Below are 26,274 nucleotides of genomic sequence, written 5' to 3'. Positions count from 1 at the left end.
CATATACGATGTGTCTTCAGATATTAAAAAAATGACACGATGATGAAGAGACAACAAAGCATAAGATAAGACAGTCTGTTACTCTACCACCTCTCTCAGCTTCTCTGGGTTTCTTCATTTGTAAGTGAAGATACTGGCCTGATGATCTCTTTGTAAATTCCCTATAATATCTGATCCAGGGGATACACGGTATAAAAGCTTACAAATGATCAAAAAGTAAAAGGTTTCAGTAATAAACAGTTTTCACCTTTTCAAAAATACCTAATAGCAGTTCTGAAATCTGAGAGTTTGAAATCTGCCATGGCATTCATGAATTCTGACATCCTCCAAGGCTGGGGATTGCAAAACTCACTTTATTTATTCACCTTAAACTTTTGCTAAAAGTAGGATAAGGTACCAAGGAAACATAAGTTACTGCCATCATTATGCTTAGGGCAAATGATTAAGATAAACATATCTTAAGATAGATAGATATATAACTTTGGACCGCTTTCCTCAACTTATCTTCCCAATAGGGATCAGAAGTTGGACAGTATGTAGAGAGGACAGAAAACAAAGGTAAAAGGCAAGAAAACGTACAATAAATGAAAGGCACAGTCTAAAGCATGTTACAAAGCAGTAAAATATTTCAAACCTATAAAAATATTCTGGGGAAAAGAAGTACTGATTTTTAATTTACTTGTAGGGTTTCGCAGTTTAGCAGAACGTGCCATAGCAAGATCAAAGTGAGCCTGGTCTGCATTCTCACACAAATTGATGATTCGACACAGGCAATCAGCAGCAAATACTCGAGTGGCCCAGCGAGGTGCCACAAAGGGCTTTGATTTATCTTCTTCTCCTAGTGTGGTAAACATGGTATCATCATCCATCTCATCTTTCTTTTCAAATTCTTCATCTTTTCCACTACTTAAGGGGGTTGCAGTACTCATATCTGTAACAAAAATAAAAGCATATATAACAACCTTACATATAACAAAAATGATGCTTTAGAAGTAGTACTATTTGAAGATATCTAATTTAAAACCAGTAGAAAACAGTAGAATTGGCAAGGTTTTTCTTTTAAACAATCAATAAAAAGCCAAGGAGGGGGAGTGGGAGGTACAAACTATTTGGTGTAAGACAGACTCAAGGATGTATTATACAACATGGGGAATAGAGCCAATAATTTTGTAATAACTGTGAATGGAAAGTAATCTTTAAAAATTATATAAAAATTTACAATAAATAAAAAATTTAAAAAGATAGCAGCCATCAGTTTTCAACTTGAAATTCAATAATATTGTTTTGTCTTCATTGTATGTACTTTCACAATGACTACTTTTATGAAAGCTATGATGGTTGTTCTGTTTATGGTAGCCATATAAAGTTTCTCCTTAAAATAAATATATTTAATTTAAAAAATAAATAAAAATAGAAATTAAAAAACCAGGGAAAGAATAACATAAAAATATTTTATATATTTCACTAGTTTTACATCTTATGTCAAATGACAGAGTAGCCTGGGATTTTTATATATGAAAATTAGTTTGAACTTAGTCATCTGTCAAAAAATAACCAAAGTTCATTAGTTTGTAATATAATTTAAGCTTCAACATTTTACAGGGATTTATAGATTAAAAATTATTAGTATTTTAAAATGTAAGCTCTATGTATCTGTAATATATGTATCTAAATATATCTATAGATATATATCAAAATTAAATAATTTTAATTATCTTAAGAATATATTTTATATATTAAATACATACCACTAGAAGCTGCTAGGACATCTTTACAAAGCATTAGCCAATGGGAAAGTTTTTCTACAGCCAGTGATGACAGCATATGTCCCAAAGTATCATGAATATCAGAACATAATTTTCTATCTGTCTCCCGGTCTAGCATTCCAAAAAGAAGTCCCTCAAGACCAGTTTCTGTTATATTAACACCCTGGTGCCGGCAATGGACATCACTTCGAGAACTAACTCCAGGTGCAAAAGGACTGACATCTGAAAAACAATTTTTACAAATGAACTTGTAAAGGATTTTATCGTATACTACAGGTAACAATTATGTTAAAGACCATGATTTACATGTAAATTCACAATAACAACAAAACCAGCTAGCTATATACACAATTTAACTATGGTCTCCAATTTACCTATCTTTAGAATTAGAATTTTATCTGACAATAAAGGTAAAAACCCTGATCTTTAAGACTGATTATTCTGTGGTATTTTAAACAAATCTCCAGGGAATGTTCATTAAATATATATTTGATTTTAACAACAAAAAGTGTGGGAAAGAGACATATTTTTAAATAGATTTAATAGTCTGAAAAAATTATTGCTATATATGTTGGATGAACGAATTGAAACTTATTTAGTCTTCTAGTTCAGATTTTACAAATCTATAAAGCTAGAACACAAATTATAAATAGATTATATTCTACAAGTTTATTTAAAAATTGGGAAAATCCTGCCCAATCAAAAGTTGTTATGAAATAGTAAATTTCTTGCTTTATCTGAAAATCTTTTTATTCTTATAAACAGTAAGAGTAGAACAACTGGCAGCCTTTAAGAATTAATACTATTAGGCTCCCCAAAGTCCAAAGCCCTCTGAACCTTGAAGAGAGTGATAAAGAGGGATGAGGGCTGAAAAGTGGCTTTTTAAAATTGAGTCACTCCAAAGACAGAATAAGGGGAGGTTTGCAGAAAATAGCCACAGTGAGGGGAATTCAAAGACAGTAGGAAAGGGAAGGTTCCAAGGAGGGAACATTATGGACAGATTAGGCACAGAGGCCTATTTTTCACTTAGCAGTATATAGTGAATATTTTCCACGACGTGAATTTTCATGGCTACATAGCAAACCATTGAGTTAGGAGTACATTAACTGATTAACCGTTGAGGATGAATTCCTCAAAAAGGAATTGCTAGGTCAAAGGGTAAGCACAGTTTGAAAACTTTGAGGATATACTGACAAAAAAACCCTCCAGAAAAGTTGTATGACTTTACATTTCTATCAGCAGTATAAGAAATTTATCTTTTATTCATATCTCCCCCAACACTGGTTAAAATCATTATTTTATTATCGGTCAGTTTTATAGAAGAAAAATGTTATCTTATGATTGTATTAACTTGCAACTATTTAATCACTAGAGGTTAAAGGTATTTCATATGTTGATATTTCTCCTTTGATAAAACACCTCTTTTGTGTGCCCTCATGATTTTTACAGATGCATAAAAGAGTTACCATAGCAGGTCCGAGACTACCCTATTAAGCCCTGATATTACGGGAACTGGGTTTCAGGAGGGTTCCCATCATTTCCTGATAAAAGTGGCTTACTGTGCCTAAATAATCTGCACCAACAATATAGTTTATGTTGAACATCTGCTTTCCTTCTGAGAGTCTGAACTTTTGGTATATGCTAGGCAGACCATGCCTGTTTGACCAGTCCCCAATAAAAATCTTGGGCATTGAGTGTCTAGCAAGATTCGCTAGCAGACAACATTTCACACGTGTTTTCACAACTCCTTGCTGTGTAACTGCATGGGGAGTGGACTCTTGGAAGCTTGTGCCTGGTTTGCTCTAGACTTCACTCCATTTATCCTCTCCCTTTGCTGGTTTTGCCTTGTATCCTTTTGCTGTAATAAATCACAGCCATAAGCGTGACTATATGCTGAGTCCTAGCAAATCATCAAACCTGGGGGTGGTCTTAGGCCCCCTGGCACACTAATTTGTAAAAGCTTTAAAAATATTAAAATATAAATGTGCACATTTTAATACAATAAGCATATTTTGAAACTATCTTTCCCTCTCTTAGTTTGTCTCTTTCAATTTTGATTATGGTGACTGACATCTAGAAGTTTTGAACTTTTACATTTATTCAGGAGAATTCTGTAACTACTTTTGGTGCTATGTTTTCTCTCCAAAAAGCAGTAATGTTTACTGTTAGACTTTTATAATAAACTTCTTTTACATTCTACAGTACAGTATGCTTGTTAATAGAGCTCTTATTACACTATGCTAAAACTGAAGTTATTTTGGTATGTTGCTTCTTAGTATCCAAGCAACTTCTATGCATTAGGAAGCTCTTATAAGTAAAACTTTTCTCTCACAATAGGGGAAATCTCTGTCAAGCTCTGAAAAAGTTCCCAAACCACCTATCCCTAGAATCAGAAGACCAGCTACAAATTCAAGCTATACTTAAAACTCTCCCAAAAGCAAAAAGAACTGAAGAAAGAGAAGATCCACCTTTCGTTACCCAAACATCTATCTACTGACATTTCACAGTTTTACTGGTTACTTTGGTCTTACCTTCTTCAAGGAAAAGTTACATCATAAAATGTTAACTACTGTCAAAGACTGGAAGCTTTCAGGTAACCCTAAAATAGATAATTTCTCTTTTCAGAAGCCTATTAATGATACAAGGCAATATCCTTAGAGTTAGTCATCCCTTATACAGCTAAAACATTCTCAAGGGATGGCAGAAGTGTCCTGATACTAAATGCTACAAAAAATTTTTTTAAGCTATGAAATTTTAAAAAAGGTAAAAATGTAAAGTTACCAAGAAAACTACATGGGAATTTTAAAAGTGATAAGTTTTATTTTACCTAAAAGAATAAGAAAATTGACCATATTTCAATGCAAAAATGTAATTTAATAAGTAATACTCATTTGAAATGTTAAAATACTTAAACAAAAAGAATATTGACCAATAATATAACTTACTAGCACCACTGCTCTCTTTGTCCCCTGCATTTTTTGCTAGGCTCATGGCATATTCGCATACTTCAGCTGCTTCTCTTTGTGCAAGCTGCCGGAGACATGCCACAGCTGCTCGTCGAAGTAACAAATGGGAACTACATAAGTGAACCTGTAAACCATAACAGTTTTAGACTTTTCTTTAAAAAAGCTGTAATCTCACTTGCCTAATGAATATATATGAACATCTTACTTGTGAAGAGGCTCTCCATTTAACCACCTCAGTTGTTTAAGACATAGCCAAATAATGGCCTTTTCAAAAAATAGTAATACCAATAAAATATATAAAGAATATTTTAGTAGCCTATAAAATAACTGCCCCAAGATTTGGGCACTAAAGATCATATAATATACTTAGATAAAAATCCAGAAAGATCTTTTGCACATCTTATTTTACACATGGTCGTACTAAATTCTGTCAATGAAATTTTTTAAGTGCACAGAGATTAACTGTAGTGAATGAACAGTTAGGGGGCAGAACACACAGTAAGAATTGAAAGCAAAGGGGGGTGTATAGTAAAATAAAAAACCAAAATCAAGCAAACATAAATATCTGAAAAGAACTGCAAAATGGATCCTTTCGGTACAGCATTTTTTTTAATCTCACAAGTTCATGAAAGAATCAATATAGTACACTCTAATACATGAAGTAAAGTATAAGAGGCAGTACTGCATAATAATTAAGAGCTCAGGCTCCAGGTGCCAGACTGGATTTGAATCTTGGCTCTGCACTTACTCCTGTGTGATTAGACAAGTTACTTAACCTCTCTGTGCCTTGTTTGCCCATATGTGAAATGGGGATAGTAACTCTTCACAGGAATATAGTGAAAATAAAATAAGTTAAAATAAGTATTTTACTTAGAACAGTGGATGACACATGGTAATTGCTCAATAAATGTTAGCTGTTATCACTATTACTATAAATCTGACTCACTGAGAAAATATTAAATTATGTTCCGTATGCTGCTTTTTAAGCAAGGGAGTAAGTAATTATTTCAGAAAGAATCTCATCCAGAAATGATGGGGGGGGGAAATAAAATAATAAATAAGTGATGTGGAATACATAACCCCTTCACAATGCTAGATAATATATTTTTATGCTCTTAATATAGCATTTGTAACTTATTTTTGTGTAAAACTCACAGCCCATGAAATTATGCCAAGTATTAAAAAAAGAAAATATAACTGAGGAGAGAAAACCTGACAGATCAGATTTTTTTCAACAGAATATTTTTTTTTTCACGTCTCTTCCTGAAAATAAAGACGTTTTGGAACTTGCAAATATCCTATAATTAGAAAAGTTAAGCATGATCATATGAGATGGGAAGAACAAGTATCTCAGAGTTTCTGCCTTTTTATCTGTACAATGGGGACAATGTCCACCTTACCTCTATCTTACACAACTGTGGTAAGATCAAAGGATTAAATATATATGAAGCAGACACCATAAATTTAATTACAACTAAATAGAATTATAGCTAAGAAAATACACTCAACAAACGCTGACTAGCAGAATCAAAGTGAAAAATAAAACATTTTAAGGTTTACAAAGTGTTTTCAAAAACTCAATTTCAACGATTCTGAGGTGTACTCTCCCACCCATTTTAACATCTCTGATATTAGAGATGCAAATTATCATTAATGGTGTCTTGCAGCCACTGTAAACCAGGTAACAACAAAGTTGTATTTGTTTGAAAACTTCCCCTTGACACTTCCTGGTGAAATCCACAAAATGTCAGGAATAAACCATATTAAACTTGAAAAATATATGTGGCTTCATGCAGACTTCCTAGCTGCTTAGATATAACCACAATCTACTGTGACATCCATCAGTATAGCTTGGTTTAGCTTTGCTCTTGGATTTTATATAAATGGAACCATGAAGTCTGTTCTCTTCTGTGTCTGGTTTCTTTTTAGCAGTATGTCTGTGAGATTCATCCATGTGATTCCATGTAACAGTTCATTCATTTTTATTGTTGTGTAATATTTTATTGAAGAATTATATCACTATTTATCCATTCTGCTGATTGGTGGACACTTAGGTTGTTTCTGGTTTTTGGCTAGTATGAATAACCAAGCAATGAACATTCCTGTACATGTTTTTTGGCACACATGTGCATGCATTTCTGTCAGGTATTTACTTTAGAGTGGAGTTGCTGGGTTATATTGTATGCACAGTTTCAACTTTTTGTAGATTATGCCTCATTGTTTTCCTAAGAAGCTTCTTTTTTTTCTTACATTCCACAAACCTTAGGAATTTGTGTGCTGCTTGCTCCTACATCAAGACCTCTACCTTCCTATAAAAAGCTCTATTATTTAAACTTTATGTCACCTTGCTATCCTATCCCTTCTGTGCCTGCCATATACTTATATCATGGTCAACTGGATATCCCTGCTCTGTCACTGACGACATGGGCATTCAACTCAAGTCTTCCTCTCGCTGACATCTCCTGTAATTTTCCCAGATGACGTAAATGCCATGTGTGGAATAAATCTGCACAGGAGAATGACTGGTCACATGGTATAAAAAGCACCCACTTGCCAGGAGGGAAATAACACTAATTCAGAGTGGTGGTTGTTCTTTCAAAAGCACATTTTGAACAGTTCTATCATTAGATACATTTTAATACTTTTAGATCATTTAATAAAGATTACTATGGTGAAACTTAACTCTTAATACATTTGCTGAAAAAAATATTTCATTTGTGTTAAGTATTACACATGGTATCACATGATATGGCCATTTCTGGTGGCAATGACTGAGTAGAGACGAACATGAAATTGATAAAAATCATCACTGATTTCACTAATTTGGATGAATCCACGTGTGGACTGATTTTTAGAGAGTGTCAAAGATTTGGTAATGAATACAGCTCGAAGGGCATTTGGCAATGTGCAAACAAGTTAGCCACTTGAGTGGCCCTCTGTCTCATCTTTATCTGCCATGCCATCTCCTTCCCACCAGTGAAGAGGGTCACTAACCTCTACTGAACCCTCGGAACCGTCACAGAATCTTTTATTTCTGCAGTTACTTCCATCTCCCACATCCCATTCTCCTCAAACCCCTGATCCTCCTCTTTGCTCCCTCATTCACAGAACTTAATCTTCCCTATTACTTGATTAAGAAAGTACCAGTCATTATGTAATAACTCCCTCAACTTCCAGTCAACAAATCCAAAACCCACCTGTGTCTACACTCATCCTCTCCTCCTTTCTTCATTTTGCACTGGAAGAGATACCCCCCTACTTGTGTCCTGGAAACTATGCCACTGGAAACCTTGGAGGATTAACTATTCCCTCTCTGTCCTACACCTTTAACTCTCCCATCCTACTTGCTCCATCTTGTCAACGTATAAACACGCTCACTCTTCTCACTACTGTAGAAGTAAAAGCATCTCTTTTGACCCCATCACCCACTTGACCTATTGTCTATCCTCTGTCCTCTCCTTTACAGTCAAACTTCTGGAAAGAAGTTCCTGTTCATATTCCATATTTAACCCGGTATATTTGGGCTTCCGTTTGTACCACTCTACCAGATGAGCTCTTGCTAAGGACACCATGTGACAAAAGTCAAAGGACACACTGTAGCTGTCATCTCATTTGATCTCTTGACAATATTTGATATGGCTGACCACTCTGCTACTCCACCTGGCATCTGTGAACACCAAAACCTCTATTTTCCTTTTTAACTCTCTAACTGCTCTTTCATGTTTTTTGCTGACTCTTTTTCCTTTCCTAAATTTTATATGCTGGGTTCCTCATTCAGCACTCTCTCCCTGGCGATCTCATCTACTCCTATGTCTTTACCATCTAAATGCTCATGCCTCCCAAGTTAACCTCTCCAACCAGACTTCTCTTTTCCGAGCTCCAGGTCCATGTAACTATTCAAATGTCTAAAACTGAATTAATGATATCCACTCTTTCAGACCTTCTCCTGTTCCAGTGTTGCCAATCTCAGGAAGTTATATTACTTTGCTCAAGTCAGAAACCTGGGTCACATCCTTCCTCTATCCCCTAATTAATCAACAAATTCTATCAATCCTTTTTCCTAAATATCACTCAAATCCATCTATTTTTCCCCATTCCCATTGCTACTAACTTGGAAAAGTCATTTTCCTCTCCATCCCTAGACCACCATAATTCCTACCCTGTAGAGTCCATTCGCCACTCTGCAGCAAGAATGAAATGTAAAAAGTGCAAATCTGATCATGTTACTCCCCTGTGGAATTCCTTCTAGTGGTTCCCAATCGCTTGCAGAATAAAGTCCAAAGTTTTAACATATCTAGAAAGTCTGCAAGATGTGTCACCTGGCTAACTGTCCAGCTTCATCTTGTGACCCTATGACCCACCTCCCCCTCTTCTCTCTTAGCCTTAACCACACTGACTAAAAGGTTCCTTAAATGCATCCCCTCCTTCTCATCTCAGGGCCTTTCACATATTTTTCCCTCTGCCTAAAAATAAGTGCTGTTACTCTAACGTCACGCTTTTCCCCAAACTAACTCCTATTTATCCTACCTACAGTTCACACCTTACATATCATTTTTTCAGGGAAATCTTTTCTGAATGCCTGGGTTATGATAGGCTTCCCTGTTATATGCTCTCCTGTAGCCTCTTCTAGCACTTATTTGTAAATAATCATTGTTGACCATATTCCCTTTAAACTATAAACTCCATTATGACAGAGGCGTCATCTTGTCTCATCCACAAATGTATCCCTAGTACTTTGCACAGTTCCTGACATATAGCAACCTCTCAATAAATATTTGTTCAGTGAGCCAATTAACAACTGTGATGATAGTAACAGATCCTCAGAAGTTAACAAGCTAACTTTAGGAAAAAAAATTCTGAGTGGGAAAGACTGAAAATATGATACATTCTTAGCCAAGAAATAAACAGTTCATTAAAATATTTCTTAAAGGGTGAAAAAGAAAATCAGTGAATAAAATGAATAGTCATAAAATGACTACTAAGCTGAAACTCTAGAATGCACAGCCCAGGAAACATGTTTTTTGTTTTGGCCTAGTCTGATCTTTTAGGAAACAAATTTGGGGCTCCCTAATTAAATCAATGAATGAAATAGCTTTATACTTACACAAAGGCTAGGAACGAGACTAGATAGATTGACATGTCGTGGTGCAAACATGTGAAGCTGCTGAAGGCAAGATATGGCAGCTGCCTGCACGAGAGAGTCTGAATGGTCCTGGGTTATTGCACAACCCACCAAACAAGAAGAACGGATTGTGGATATTGTTGCTCCATTCCCTAGAAGCAAAGTCAAAGAGAACATAAAGTACAATGACTTTATTAGTAGCACCAAAAATATCCCTAGAAAATAATTATCTTCTAAATAACCCCTCTTTCTTTTTTTTTTTTTTTTTTTTTTTTTTTTTAAGGCAACATATCTTTATTTGGTTCCCCCGACATGGTCGTGAGGAGTGAGCAGATCCTGAGTGTGTATTCTTCCAAATATTGTCAGTTTCCAACTGCGCTTCACCCCTCAGGGGCAGCAAAGTAACCCCTCTTTCTAAACAAACAAAAAAGTACACCTGAAATTAATACAATACTGTAAATCAACTGTACTTCAATTAAAAAAAAAAAGAATAACTGTTGAATTAACATTAACTAGTATGTTTGCTCTATGGTTAGGTTTGGTACTGCAATCGTTAAACCAATAATCACTATAAGAAATGCCCTTACTTTTTTTCCCCTTACATTTTGACAGCATACATTTTATCAAGCAAATAAAATCCTACAGAACAGAAGTCAGCAAACTTTTCTTTAAAGGGCCAGAAGTAAATATTTTTTACTGTGCTAGCCAAGAGGCAAAATCCACACTACTCTATTATGTAAGTGCCTATATAACCATTTAAAAATGTGAAAACCATTCTTACCTCATGGGCTCTTAAAAAAAAAGGACCAAAAAACCAGGCATCTGAGCAGATTCGGCCCATGGTCCATAGTTAATCTGCCTATCCTGCCTATCCCTTGTTATAAGAAAGTCATCCCAGAAATTCCTTTCCTTGAAAGCCAACCTTAAAAAAGGAAGATTTTATTCTATTCTATTTTTTTGGCCACGCTGCACGGCTTGCGGGATCTTAGTTCCCCGACCAGGGATCCAACCCGGGCCCCTAGCAGCGAGAACTAGGAGTCCTAACAACCTCTGGACCACCGGGGAATTCCCCAGGAAGTCACTTTTTAAAGGATGTAATGTACAGCATAGGGAATACAGTGAATAATATAATAACTTTACACAATGACAGATGGTTATTAGATGTAATGTGGTGATCAATTCATAATACATATAAATGTCAGTTGTACACCTGAAACGAATATAATACTGCACGTCAACTATACTTCATCAAAATAAAAAAAGGAGTCACTTTTAAGATAAATAAATATTTCTGATTACTATTCAGACTGTTTTGAAAACAAAAATTCTGCAAAATCCATACAAATGATTTCAAAACACAACTGCTTATGAATGATGATAATGCATCTTTCTTAGATTTAGCTAACTTTACATTTATCCCCTGATAAACTATATTCTCTTTTAAACCCATCATTGTTGTATTTGATTCTCTGTTCAAACAATAATACCACATCTATTATATAATAACGACAAATCCTATTTTCCGAACAAGATTAATGGCTCATCTCTGAATAAAGTTTTACTTCTAAAAAAAAAAAAAAAAAAAAAAAAGATTAACGGCAATTTTTAAAAAGATAGGAAAAATAAATTGCAGTATTATATACTGTCTAGATTAAAATGTCTTAATTGCCAAATATAAGTGCTTTAAAATTTTTACCAATGCAAAATAATTTTATATACAACAGAGACCAAACAAGGAAATCATAGACTCACACAAGAGTCACATTCTAGTCTGAAATACACACTGTCTCATCAGAAAGTACTTGGTAAACACCTACACTTAATCAAAGGCACATATTTATTCTCTCTTCATCCTTGTGATATTCACTGGAAGAAAGAACTATCAACTTTTCTCAAAGAGGACACTGAGTCCAAGATAGAGACATGTCTAAAACACATTTTTTCAATTCCTACCATTCATCCTTAAGATCTTTTCTTTTTTCACTTCCGTCTTTTTTTAAAATATCTGTCCGAATGGAGGCAACATATAGCATACTGATTAAGAATACAGGCAAAGGAAATTTATCTGAGCTTCACCTCTGATTCCAACTACTCTTTGGCTATACGTATATATATATATATATATATATATATAAACCTTGGACCTCTCTCAGCCTCAGTATTTTATCTGTAAAACAGAGAGATATACCTTTATCAGGACTGCTGTCAGAATTAAGTGAGGTAATATAAATAAAAAGCTTGATCCAGGGCTTCCCTGGTGGCACCTTGGTTGAGAATCTGCCTGCTAATGCAGGGGACACGGGTTCAAGCCCTGGTCTGGGAAGATCCCACATGCCGCGGGGCAACTGGGCCCGTGAGCCACAACTACTGAGCCTGCGCGTCTGGAGCCTGTGCTTCGCAACGAGAGGCCACAATAGTGAGAGGCCTGCGCACCGCGATGAAGAGTGGCCCCCGCTTGCCGCAACTAGAGAAAGCCCTCGCACAGAAATGAAGGCCCAACACAGTCAAAAATAAATAAATAAAAATAAATTTAAAAAGCTTGATCCATTGAAAGATTTAATAAATGGTAAGGGAAAAAAAGGAATGCTCTGAAAGTGGCTTATATATTTTGCATAAATTCACAGTAATTTTCTTACCTGAGTGTTTAATTTAACCATTAGTAGAATTATTTCAGTGGAAGTGCATAGTAAGAATATGGGCCTTAGGATCACAAATCTGCTACTCCTTAGCTGAGTTACTTATCTTCTCTGAGCTTACTTCCTCAGAGAAAAACTAGATAATATTATCTTCCTTAGAGTTAAAAAAAAAAGTGAAGCTAAAGTCCATGAAGACAATTGTATGGCACTCCAGGCCAAAGGAACTCCACTTTTATCTTTGACTTCAAGGGGCTCCAAGTAACATTTCACTTAGATGTTTTCTCTACTCATAACTTCAAAAATCACCTTCACATCACAGGTTTGTTGCAGGGATTAAATAAAATAGCACATGTAAAAAGCAGAGTTCCAGGTGTTCAGTAAATTGCAAGCATTCAATACATAGTAATTATTATTATTATTATTACAAGATTTCTTTAGGCAACATTATGGTGACATTCAGGAAGTTGAAAGACAGTAATTATCTGTCTAGTCCCTTTAGTTTAAGATGAATTTACTCACCTTGTAGTTCAGGGCCAACAGTAGTTATTATAGCACCCAAACATCTACCCAAACACTGATGAACTTCTGTATGGGAGGGTGGAACTGTCAACAGCAAGGTAAGAACTAGAGATAATGTTGGCTCCACATATCCACGATACATTGGGCCACTAGAATCCACTATCAGAGCAAGTGAATGAAGGGACCAAGTCTGGAATAAAATATGATTTTATTTTATTGTAAGTAATAGAGTATACTGAATTGATATTTAACTTAAATTTTCATAAACACCAACATCATAGTTTTTAATCAATAATCCAGGAATATATTCCTTAAGAAATAAAAGGTAGCACATAAGCTACCAGTAGCTAATAGCCAAAGCCACTGATGTACAAATGCTATGTCTACAGTTTCTCTGTAGTGTGGCTTTGAGTGTCAGAAAAAAAGTTTTGTTGATGAACTCATTTTTCTGTTATAATGTACATGTATTTCATACTTCCAAAAAACAATGACTGATATAATAAGTGTTCGATTTAGTGGTTGCTATGGACATCAAATATATCTTTATTGCCTGTATTGTTGGAGTTTTACTAAGAAACTAGTCTGAAATAAAACAATGTTCTGTACTCAGATCTATTTCTCGAGCAATGACATTCACAAAACAGTTCCTCAAGTGCATCAAACCATTTCAGGCCCAAATTTTTGTTTACTAAGCACAAATAATCTTAGTGGCTAACAGTATTTGCAAAACTAACCTAGAGCAATGTACTGTAATCAGCACAGGCTTAAGAAAACGCAAAGTCCTTTAAGCTGCCCACATCCACCTGTTAAAGAACGAACCTTTTATTTTTGCTGTTGGCAGCCCCAAAGGAGAGCTGCACTACTGGGCTGAGGACAGAGAGGTCTCAACAGAGAAGTTCCCAACTTACCAACATGGTAGAAAAAAAATCCATACCTTAATTTCTATTACCTGTCAATCTACTCCAATCCTAGGGAATTTAGCAACCTAAGTTGGACAGTTATGTGTAGAAACCACACCTATTGACAAAAGTAATAGGGATATAACAGCTTGAGGGAGGAAAGCCAGAATACACATTCTGGAGAAAAAAATTAATGGAAGAAACAAAAGAAAGTATTTTAATAAAACTATCATAAGGATTTTTAAGGTAAATAATTAAAGCACAAAGGAGATTCCAGAAGTGTTTTTAAAAAACAAACACACACCCAGTATTTATATTAAATTGTTCAGTAGAAAACTGGAAAAAAAAGAATTATTGTTAAATACAAAAATCATTACCTTGAAGTTCAAATGGAAGATTATCCTGTAACCCACAGTGAAAATACAAAAAAATTAAAATAATGAGGATAAAGACAAGAGACTCAATATATAAGTAAGTACCAGAAAGAGAAAAAGAAAAGATAAACTTATATAGAACTTGATGAAATTTCTAAGCTGCAAGGATAGAGAGAAAAATTGTTACACAGTGTGAAACCAAAATATAAGGTTACAAACATACAGACCTATTTCAGATAAGTTTCTTAGCAATAAAAAGATGGGGAAAAAGATAGCTATGATGTCCATAAGCATCATTAATTCAGAAATTTATTACATAAACCAATGTCTTTTGGGCGTGTGAAATATATGCGCTGTGTAAAAGAAGAAAATGAATGCATCATTAAAGTTTTATATCTGAATATTCAAAGCCACACTGCAGAGAAACTTTAGAGTATTTGCACATCAGTTGTTTTGATTATTGGCTTATATGTTATCTTTTACTTCTTAAAGAACATATTTGAAAGTTTTTATAGATAGCTGATGAAAAACTGAGATGTTAATATCTATGGAAATTTAACTCAAAAAATTAAGCTACTATTAGCCTCTTACATGCAACACAAAAAATACTGAAACATTTACGAATAATGAAAAAAAGGACTGTGTGCCAGGAACAGTATACCCAACCCAAATATCATTCAAATTTGAAGACAGAATAAAGCCTCTTTTTTTTTTAGATATGCAAGGAATCAGAAAGCACACCAGTCAACGACCCTTTCTAAGATTATTATTGCTAAAGGAAGTTTTCCTATCAAGTAAAAATAAAATAAGAACAAAGATCTCAAGACAGGAGTTGAGGATACAAAAAAGAAAACATTATTGAAGACTAAATCTCTAGTAATTACAACTAAATATATGTATACAATAATTTGACTGGGAAGTATAATTTTTGAGTTAGGATTCTTATAACAGAAGAGACTTTAGAGAAAACTGAAGAATGCTACCATACTATTCTTGTGCAGATGTGAGCTGAAACAGAAGCTCTGAGGGAATATAAGTGGTCCACATTACAGTAAGATGTCATGTCATAGAAAAAGAATCATGTGAAGCAGTTACTTACAGGACTGTGGTTTTAAGAAATTAAAGCAAGAGAGGGTTGAGAAAAAGGTGAAGACAAAGGAAAGAAAACTAGCACCTACTCGTTGACATAAAAGAAGAAAGCAGCAACTTCTTAGGTAAAACAGTTTCACAGCTGTGTTCTTTTCTTCCAGATTACTGTGGAAACAGCATTAAAAAAAAACAGCATAGCACCTCTTAAGGAGCAACATTAGTTCATTTTTGATTTTAGTCCTTTTGGGACTTTTGTGCTTTACACAGCTGGAAACCTTTACCAAGAAGTCAAAGGCAAACTAAGCCTGTAGACTAAGAAGTCTCTGGCGGATTTTGCATTCTTTTCTTATGGTGAAGGAACCCATTTATTAACAAACTAATGACAGGCAGCAATGGCAATCAAACTTGTCTCTTCCAGCTTCTGAGTCCCAATATGAAGCTGGCGAGTTGAATGTTATTGGTTTCATATACTCAATATTTTTAGGTGCATCACTGGGAAATGGCAAATCAAGAGTATAGGATATTTTCACACACGTGAAGTTCTTGCCTCTTATTGTAGTTATACCTATTTTTGTATAAAATATCTAAGGAGAGAGAAAAAAAGAAATTCAAGGAGTACACCTGAAGATTCAGCCAACAACACTGTACCTGGGTTAGGGTATTAGAGAAGAGAGAGAAGACTGTTATTAAAAGAAATTTGATCATCCAACAAACGTAAGGAAATACAAAGAAGAGGAAACATGTACAAAGGATAATAAATAATAAAAAGAAACCATGCTTCAAGGAACGTTGTGAATGGGTTAAACTCCCAGAATTAGAAAGACTTTAGGATTAGGTTCAGATACAAAATCCTGTTATACACTCATAAAGCAAAATGACAGAGAAAGACCCTAAGACATTTTTCCTAACAGCCCATCAGAATCATTACTATTTTTACAAATAATTTTCCTAAAAATAATACTTTAAAATTTCATAATAGGGCTTCCCTGGTGGTGCAGTGGTTAAGAATCCACCTGCCAATGCAGGGGACATGGGTTCGAGCCCTGGTCCGGGAAGATCCCACATGCTGCGGAGCAACTAAGCCCGTGAGCCACAACTACTGAAGCCTGCGCACCACAACTACTGAAGCCTGCACACCCAGAGCCCATGCTCTGCAACAAGAGAAGCCACCGCAATGAGAAGCCCGCACACCGCAACAAAGAGTAGCCCCTGCTCGCCACAACTAGAGAAACCCCGCGTGCAGCAATGACACCCAACACAGCCAAAAGAAATAAATAAATTTATCCGAAAAAAAAATTCATAATAAACAAATCCATATTATACCTGGACTTCAGAGGATGTCCCATCCTGTGCTAGAGCCAATAAAATGCTGACGCTGGTCTTCAGATGTTGTCCTGAGCCAATACCACCAACATAACGATGCAAACAGCCCAGAGCCAAAGAATGGCCAGTTCTGGATACAACATCTCGAGCTGATTTCAATCTGGAAAAGAGTTATACTTCAGGGATTGTTTTTTCTATTTCCCTATGGCAATAACAAGCTTATGAATCACACAATAAAAGGGGTTTATTCTGGAAATCAGAAAAGATTACAATCTTTATTACTTCTTTCTCTACTCACTAACAAGAGTTAGAGATTTACTTTAAACTGGTTAAAGTCATACATTTCACAAAAGAAAGCCTACCTTTAGAGAAATATGAAAGAGGACCTACAACTTCACAGCTTTTAATATTAATTATTCCTTGAAAAGACAAGAGCCATTTGAAATGTATTTTTACCATTGGTGTTTTAAATAAAAGACAAATAAGACAAAAAGACTATGACTCATAATCATGCACCAACATAGTCAGTTACTATTAGAAAACATTAAAATACCACTAAGAACAAAACTCCTAAAATAACAAAGGAGGCTAGAAAGCAACTTTGGTTGCATTTTCAAACTGTATTATAACTCTCAATAAGCCATCCATGATCAAACTTCTGTCACAAACTCATAAAAATGAAATAAAGCCAAGATATGAAAAACCATCACCAAGACTCTGGCTGGTCAGTTTGCCTATAGCAAAGAAAGAAAAATTCTAAGTGCTGTCACGATGGAACAGACGTTAAGAAATGTAGTAATGAAGGAAGTGAACTAAGTCCATCCTTAGCAGTATTTCTAATATACTATATCCTTGGATAAGTGATCTCTCTCTCTCTATGCCTCAGTTTCTCCATCTGTAAAATGAACATTATCATTACTCCTATATAGCAGTTGTTTTGAGGAATGAAAGAAGAATGAATGCAACCTGTGAATTCTAAAAAGCCTTATACAGATTAGAAAGCTTCCTTCATATTGTTACTTTTCAGAGTTCATTTCAGTGAGCTAAAAAAAAGCTGAGCCAATTTTCTCAGTGATAGTCATCTATTCAATAAAGTAAGTAATCTAAGATATAAGAATATATCATATATATATTTTCCCAGGGGTCTCAGAGTGATTTTCAATTTGAATGGAAACTAATTTAACCAGTAATGGTTTTTATTTTTATCTGAACTGGGTCTTAAGCAATTGAGTTACTCCCTATTAACTGAGAACGGTTTATAGGAATGATTCCAGTCTTAATGCTAAGATGGCATATGATTTTTACGTGCAAAAACAGCTGACAGATCTGTATGTATAGATGATTTGGCTTTTCATAGTTGGATATTTTATCAGCAAGAGATAATGTTGATAAAAAACAGTCTGATATAATGAAGTTGCAGGATATTGAAGCTTTTTCAAAATAGAACCAGATTTTGTCAAATCTAAGATACCACAGATTTTTCTTAATGTACCATTATTTTATATAACAGTATAAAAGAAAAAAATGCTGCCAAATAATTATGACATTTCTTAGAGATTTTAAGACAAATCCCAATTTCAGATAACTTAAAATGTGAAAAAACAGGTAACAAAATCTATGTAATAATTAATTTCAGATCATAATAAATTATTTAGAAAAGCTAATGAAACTAAGCACTGAGAACACTTGCAAACCATTAACCAGACAGGTATGAATATGAATGAAATGTCCTTGTGTTTTACCAGGATAAGTATAAAATAAATACTCTTATAGGTACTGAAGCACTTATAAAACCACTTGTAACTAAAGAAAAATTAACCAGTCAAGAGTTTTCCAAAGAAATACACTCTTATTTTACCTATTATTAACAGAGCACAAACCATGAAACAGGTAGCTTAAGACTGGTTCTAACTTTTAAAAAATCTTTAACAGAAGTTGATTTCAGGATTAATGAGAGACACTTGGAAAAGGCAAAGTTAATCTATTGCTAGAAAATAAGCAAAGTCATCCTGCAGAAGATTAAGTGTCTGGGAATAGTTTAGCTACATTCTGCCTGCTCATATTATCCTTAGTGAGTCAAACAATACACTGGGGCATCATCCTAAACCAGCCAAACTGCCACTGTGTGTGAAGACAAGGACAGCCGTCCTCAGATACGCAAGAGTTCAGAAAATACTTCTTCCGAACCACTACTTCACAACCACTGCTTCTCCCAACCTCTCTCCTGTTAATAATTATGATATAGTTTGGTATAATTAATCCTCAAAATATACAATACTTAAGAATGATTAATTTACATAACTCAAGTGTTAATTCTTGACCACTCTTGATTTTCAACTGCTCTACTTCAAGTACTTGATTAAAAATCAACAGTCACTAATAACTGCATTTATCATCTTAATCATACTTATTTGGATCTCTGAGATCACTCTTTTAAATTAATATTGCCAAGAAATTCTTAAAAGCTAATGCTAAATGTATCCCCTGTTTCAGGGATAATTTAAGAAATGATAAACTTGGTAGTAGTTAGACAAAGAATGGCTTATCCCAAAAAGTGAAAATTAACAGAAAGAATAATGGCGGGGGGTGTGGGAGGGCAGAGATAAGAGAAAAGGACTTCAGAGCAAACTACACATAACTGAGAGACGCCCTCATTAACAATCCTCTTGATTCCGTTATGTAACATTCAAGAGCTGAAACAGAAACCTGCACCACACTGAAAGTATCTACCATGTGGAAAATATACAGTCCAGTTAATAGTTACTGAAAACTTAAAAGACATCCTTGCCTATGAGAGAAAATTACTTGTTGATAGAGAGACCCACTTACTTGTCAAAGCTATATTGGGCCATTCTAGCAATGAAAGTTGCTTCTCCAACCACCTGAGCCATTCTTCCAAGAGCCTCCCCTGCTGCACATCTTAAGATGGGGTTTGGGTTGTCAAGGGCCCCCATAACTAGTGTCAGAGCAGATTTACGAACTTCCTCAGGTCCTAAAGTACTTTTGTTTTCAGCCAGGCCCTATGGTTATTTAAAAAAAAAAAAAAAAAAAAAAAAAAAAAAAAAAAGGACTGCAATCTTTGTAAATATACATATATCTTCACACATTATTTTCTTCAGCCAACTTTCCCATGCATGTACTATGCCTAGAATTAATACATGTTAGACTGACAGTAATCACCTTCCTAAACAGAATTTCACAACATGATACATAACATAGTTATAGTTGAATCAGCCCTAAAACCAACAATCCCTGGGAGTGTCTCTATCCAAAGACAAATACTTAAAAGTTGTTTTTATACATAAAGGACACTGTATTATTAAATCAACTGTTATTTAACTGACTGAAATTTATCATTATAACTTTAAGGAAGGAAAAGGCCTCATGAACATGAAACTTTGATACATTTATATAAAAATGCCAGAGGCGATAATTATGTCATAAAGAGTATATCCAATACATACCTAAAGACAAAATGAGGTAAGAATAATCAGTAACTGAATGTTGAACTGAATCAGTATGAATGTTCATCATACTAAATGTTAATATCTCTCTTCTGGTTACACTTACTGTCCTGGAACTTAAATTACTTACTTGAGACCAAAAATATAAGTCATGGTACCTAGGGAAAATGTTAACTACAGCAGAGGCATTAGTGAGCACATATATGAAGAAACGCATACTGTACAGCAATATTACAGCTGTTAACCAACCTTCCAACCACTGAGGGAAACCATGACCACCCCACTCCTTTTTTAAAAAGCTCAGATGTTGGTGGCTGATGGTCTCTAAAAAGGGCATATACTAATGACTATATAAATGGTACAAACCTTTATTTGTGTAACCAATACCTACATCCTTTTTCCCTGAAGTTTACAAAATGTGATTTAATTCATGCCCATTTAAACACTTGTACTTGTTGCCCTTTTAAAGCAGTGATATCTTATAATAAGCTTAGTGTTGAATAATATGACTTTTCAAATACATCATGAGAGGCTATAAGCTGCATAGTACAGTACATGAACTCTGAGAGATAAGCAAAATATTTGTTATTTCACTTCATACATGTAGAATCTGAGGTTTAAAAAAGGCTAAAGGAACTACACAAGACAGAAACCTATTGAGTAGCTAAACCAGAACACAATATCTAAATGCAGCACTCTTTTAACTACATAACAAACATAGCCTCTCCTGCTTTATGGTCTAAACCACAAATCAAACTTAAGCTTTATCTAGTTAGCCTTCAATAGAATACCAAATTTCATTAGTCAGACATGTTTGAAAATTCCGAATGTTATCAGCACTTGTAAAATTTGAGGTATCAAATCAAAATATGAATTTTAATATTACTAAAATACAAAATACTTATTTAATTACAATGAGCCTAAGATAAAGTTTCTAGTAATTTAAATGAAATAATATAAAAGCACGGTTATCCAGAGCTATACATATAAACGTAATAGTCTAGTTATGTTTGAATTACTATACTGAAGGTATTAAAATCTTAGTTCAGAATATTTGCTATGTTTTAAAAGTAAATACCTTTAGTGCACTAAGAACAGCTGTAAAGATATTAAGCTGCACAGCCTGCTGGCGAACACCTTTGGCTTGTTTAACACATTCGGCAAAGTGATCCAGCATCTGTAATCTGTAACAATAGAATAAAGACCACATTAGCAATACTTTTTATTCAAACATGGCCCAAAAAACAGAGATAAGAAGAAGGGTATAAGCTGACTGTTTAACAAATAATGCCCCATGCTATCTCTTTTCATTTCATTCCCTGGTCTAAACCAGATCTCCTCCTTCTGAATTAATATACGGACATGAACTACTAGCTGGCACAACACAAGGGACTAACATTAAGTTTCAATCAGCAAAATAATGTCATAACTTCAGTGGTCTTCAATGTGCAACAAAGCGCCTGGCATAAAGTAGGTGCTCAAGGTTTCCTGAATAACAATCATTAATTGCGCATCTCTGTGGAAGATTTTTAAGTTGGAAATCTTAAAATGTGGCATAATTTTTTTCTTTTTAAAAAATACTCTCACACATAGAAGAAAATAGTACCTCGTGTCCTATCTTTAGAAGCTAATTGGGAGATTTTTTTGAAAAGACTTAGCTTTGGTCAATTTTGTTAAATGTGAAAAATCAGAGGTGAATTGGTTGTTTTATTGTTTCAAATTTTTAAAATGAGACAGTTATCCCTCTTCCCCAAATCACAGCCATTTGAGACTATTCTGATTAAAGAGAATGAGGTCATATCAGATTCTTCTACAAAGAAAAGAGGTGGGGCAAAGGAATCTAGGGAAATTTCACTGGAAGGATTTATGCTCAATTATAAAAGGCCATGGGGCTCAGGTCAAAGCATTCTTCTAAAATCACATAGGAAGAAACCATCTAGCCTCCAGCAGGAACTCCAGTTAGAGGTACTTGGGGCTAAAGCTGACACTTGTACACCTCTCTGACACAGATCCACATCTATGCTGAAGAAGCAGGGCACTGTTCACACTGGTTTCAAGCATACACCTGAAAAGACACACATGGTCTCCAACATGGCCATCAAACATCATGTGCCTATAACTGACCTCAAATACATAACTTAAACAAACTTTTTTCCTTACTATAAAATATTTCTTTTAATTTGAAAAATATTAACAAAAAGTTACTACCTAGAAATAACCATTGAACATTTTCACGTATTTTAAAATATCAAACTGGGATCATTTCTTGCCTTTTACCTTCTTCATTTAACACTGTATAATGAGCATTTTCTAATATCAAAACATTGTCTCTGTAAAATGTATTCCAGCCTATCAACTTTCCATAATTTATTCACTGATTCCTCCATCCCTGGATATTTATGTTACATATTTTACTTTTAATAGAACTTACCTATTTTTACTTCATCTGGTTCCACAAAAGTGATTTAATAAAGTTAAGAGGATTTCCCTGGTGGCACAGTGGTTAAGAATCTGCCTGCCAATGCAGGAGACACGGGTTTGAGCCCTGGTCCGGAAAGATCCCACATGCCACGGAGCAACTAAGCCTGTGTGCCACAACTACTGAGCCTGCACCCTAGAGCCCGCGAGCCACAACTACTGAAGCCCTCACGCCTAGAGCCCGTGCTCTGCAACAAGAGAAGCCACCGCAACGAGAAGCCTGCGTACCACAACGAAGAGTGGTCCCTGCTCGCGTCAACTAGAGAGAGCCCGCACACAGCAACGAAGACCCAACGCAGCCATAAATAAATAAATAAATTTATTTTTTTAAAAAAAAGTTAAGATAATCCTGGATTCTAGTTGCAGGTCTCATAACTAGCTGTATAATTTCTGACAAACCACGAACTCTTAGACCTAGATTTCTTTAGATTTAAAACAAGGACATTAAAGTAGATGCCTTATAAGATTCTTTCACCTTTAACAGTCTTTAACATTTATGTGGCAACCAAATGTTCTTAAAGATATCTGGATAAAGTAAAATTTCATATTTAAAATTTCCCCCTCAAATTAAAAAGAAATTAATCAGCTAACCTACATATGTAAAGATATGCTATCTTTTCTATACAAATACAACAATGTTTTTAAGGCATAGTTTGTAAAACCTGAACTATCTGTGAAGGTCTTGCATTAATTCATTTTTACTCCTTCTTTTGGGAAAATCACTGTAAATATATAAAATGCTTACTAAGTTAAGTATGGTGTCTGTGGACATAAACTATAGTAAACTAAAATACTCCTATTAAAAAAAGAATCAGTTACTTTAGTGTTCCAAGTTCCAGACTTTAACCATCTGACAAATGTCATATTAGGGAGTAGACTTCTCACTCATTTAATTCCTCAGTAACAAGACTTGGAAAACTGATGTCCCTAATTAAAGATACAGGCAAACCTACTTATAAGCTGGCAAACAAACTACTATAATGAAAATTTTGTTGTTTAAGACCGAGTCCACAATACAGTGGATATCATATGCCAGTACATGGGGTCAAACTTTAAAAACAGTTTCAAATTATGTGGAGTTTGCATGCAATTTATTATGTGCCACTTATGTTATTTATTACATTTAGGAGACTATTGTTCAAACTCTTCTTATTGAAGAGTTAGCTTGGTTGGGAAAATGTACTGCTTGAAAATAAATTATATTTAACTAAAATCACCTTATTGACTTTATACTAACCGGTGTTTAAAAGAAACATGAGGAAACACTACACCAAAAAGAGCCACAGAAGCATCAATGACCGAAACTCCAAGGGGAAGAGGCCCAGGCACAGCTTCTCCCGCAGGTATTCGTAAATAAATGGAGGATGGATCATGCTCCAGAGCCCCACTTCCAGATGCACTGTTTGGCTGGAGCTGCAAAAGAAGGACATAAAAATCATTCAAAATCCACTTTGGGAAATTCACTTACCAAGTACTGGGCATGACAAAACAGGGGAGGAAAGAGAAAAAGTAACAATGAAAGAACAGAATGATTAAATCTGAAAATTTTTAAATAGAGAAAGATATAATTTGGCCATTAAAAAAAGTCACAACAGTTCATGCAATTTTTAAAAAAAGTTTTGTTCATTCTAAAACATTTTTGCAGTACCCACCTCAAAATGTGTAAGCAAAATAATGTCAGGAATAACTTACACCCACAAAAAATTTTTTAAAAGCGGCCTTTAGTAACTCTTTTTAAAAAGTACATAAGAAATAATGTATTCAGTGGGCAAAAAAGGTTCTAAATCTTCAACCTACTAAATCCTATTCCTCTCTAACCTGTCACAAAATAAGCTAAACCAAAACAAACACCAACAACCAAAAAGCTAGTCAAAACTGATCTTTGCCAATACAACCACAGGGCACCGAAATACACAGAATATTAAATAAAGACAGTTCGCCAAATTCTAACTATTGCTGTTTACCTTTTTTCACTATTTATCCACCCCTAGGAAGGTATCTTTAAATGTCTAAGAAAGCTAAATGAAAACTAAACCTTAGTCTACAATATTTTCTTTTTAAATGACAATGTGTAATAGTACCATTGTTTTTCAATCAAGCTAGTATTTCACTTCACTTTATAGTTTACTACCTGGTCTTCAATTGATTTATGATCAGTTTCTTGAAGCCAGGAACCAAGAAGAACACTATCATCATAGTGGCAGAGGGATCTGAGGAGGGAAGTAGTTGTGTTGGCTGAGTTGTCAGTCAAAGTGAATTCTGCTACCAGTTCTCTAAGAAGTGCATTGAAAGAGCCTAAAAAACAGAACTTCAGGTCAGATTAAAGAGAATACTTTTTAAGAAAATGACAATCACTGCCCACCAAGAACAGCAATATGTTCAACAGGAGTAAAATAATTAAGTCCCCGTTCCCTTTTAAGAAAAACCAGTATTAAATATTTTAACGCTGGTTTTAATACACAATAATGGCACTTCCTTTTTTGTTACTGTATTATGCCTTTTAGCCCAAATTATTTAAAGTAATCAAAAACTCAAAGATTTTTTATTTTAAATATATTGAAAATGATGATTATTATTTACTATTAATTACTTAACGATGTACAAACACTGAACCAGGGCATATCAAAATTCTTGGGTATGGTTGCACTGGAATATTAATATTTTATATGACATTTAACTTCTGCAAAAGTACATTACTATTCTCCCTCCAGATTCCTAAATTATTGGCTGTATTATAACAGTTGGGATAGTCATTAAAAGCATAGACTCTGAAGATGAACCAACTGGGTTTGAATCCAAGCTCTGCCAGTTAACCACCTCCCAGACTTGTGCAAGTTACACAACCTCTAAGTGCCTGAGAATCTTCATCTTTAAAGAAAGCTATATTTTAGCCTCATATGGTTGTGGTTAGAGTCAAAGATGCTCATACATGTTAAGGGCTTAGAACGGGACCTGGAACACAGTAGGGCTCAACAAGTGTTAGCTACTCTGTATGAAGAAAAGGAAAATGGTTGCCTTCCTTTACATGGTCAGAACTCTATGATATTGTGAAGAACTGCAAAGGTATACTGAAGAATTTTTATTAGACATACACAAATTTCATTTACCTTCATAAGTTTTTGGAGGTAACAACGCCAAGATATCATAAAGTCTTAAACGGACCATTGCAGCACTAGCTTTCAGATGAGCTCCGTGGGCTTTAATTACAGATGGAATGCTAAAATATCAAAAGTATAATTAGTATTAGCTTATTAGAATAAGCATTACTTACATTTTTTTCCCAGCCACGTATCAATGTACGGTCAAAGTACATTGATAAGTATTACATTTTTCTTTTAGTTTATTTTGTGACTTTTACTGTTAGTAACAGAAACATTATAAAATACAATTTTAGGGACTTCCCTGGTGGTCCAGTGGGTAAGGCTCCACGCTCACAATGCAGGGGGCCGGGGTTCGATCCCTGGTTGGAGAACTAGATCCCGCATGCATGCTGCATCTAAGAGCTTGCATGCTGCAATTAAGAAGCCCGCATGCCTTAACTAAGACCCGGTGCAGCCAAACTAAATAAATAAATAATAATTAAAATAAATAAATAAAATAAAATTTTATTTCAATCCACACCACTACTGAAATTTTTA

General features: G+C 34.7%; 1 protein-coding gene across 4 annotated transcripts in view; it reads right to left on the bottom strand.

The window, feature by feature from the left end:
• The window catches only part of HEATR5B (HEAT repeat containing 5B), an 88,916-nt gene that overhangs the window by 36,282 nt on the left and 26,360 nt on the right, over nucleotides 1-26,274 (bottom strand). For all 4 annotated transcript variants that reach the window (XM_059943598.1, XM_059943599.1, XM_059943601.1 and 1 more), the window contains exons 14-24: nucleotides 25,744-25,853; nucleotides 24,768-24,931; nucleotides 23,874-24,049; nucleotides 21,237-21,342; nucleotides 19,524-19,714; nucleotides 16,695-16,854; nucleotides 13,010-13,199; nucleotides 9,837-10,006; nucleotides 4,712-4,856; nucleotides 1,749-1,988; nucleotides 680-931 (exon numbers count right to left, since the gene is read on the bottom strand). In XM_059943598.1, the coding sequence (XP_059799581.1) occupies nucleotides 680-931; nucleotides 1,749-1,988; nucleotides 4,712-4,856; nucleotides 9,837-10,006; nucleotides 13,010-13,199; nucleotides 16,695-16,854; nucleotides 19,524-19,714; nucleotides 21,237-21,342; nucleotides 23,874-24,049; nucleotides 24,768-24,931; nucleotides 25,744-25,853 (1,904 nt within the window). The remainder of the gene's footprint in view (nucleotides 1-679; nucleotides 932-1,748; nucleotides 1,989-4,711; nucleotides 4,857-9,836; nucleotides 10,007-13,009; nucleotides 13,200-16,694; nucleotides 16,855-19,523; nucleotides 19,715-21,236; nucleotides 21,343-23,873; nucleotides 24,050-24,767; nucleotides 24,932-25,743; nucleotides 25,854-26,274) is intronic.

This window comes from Balaenoptera ricei, chromosome 13 (genome assembly GCF_028023285.1).
Source record: "Balaenoptera ricei isolate mBalRic1 chromosome 13, mBalRic1.hap2, whole genome shotgun sequence".
In the NCBI taxonomy this organism is placed as follows: Eukaryota; Metazoa; Chordata; class Mammalia; order Artiodactyla; family Balaenopteridae; genus Balaenoptera; species Balaenoptera ricei.
Note: the sequence above shows the minus strand (reverse complement) of the source record. Positions and strands in the feature narration are given on the sequence as shown.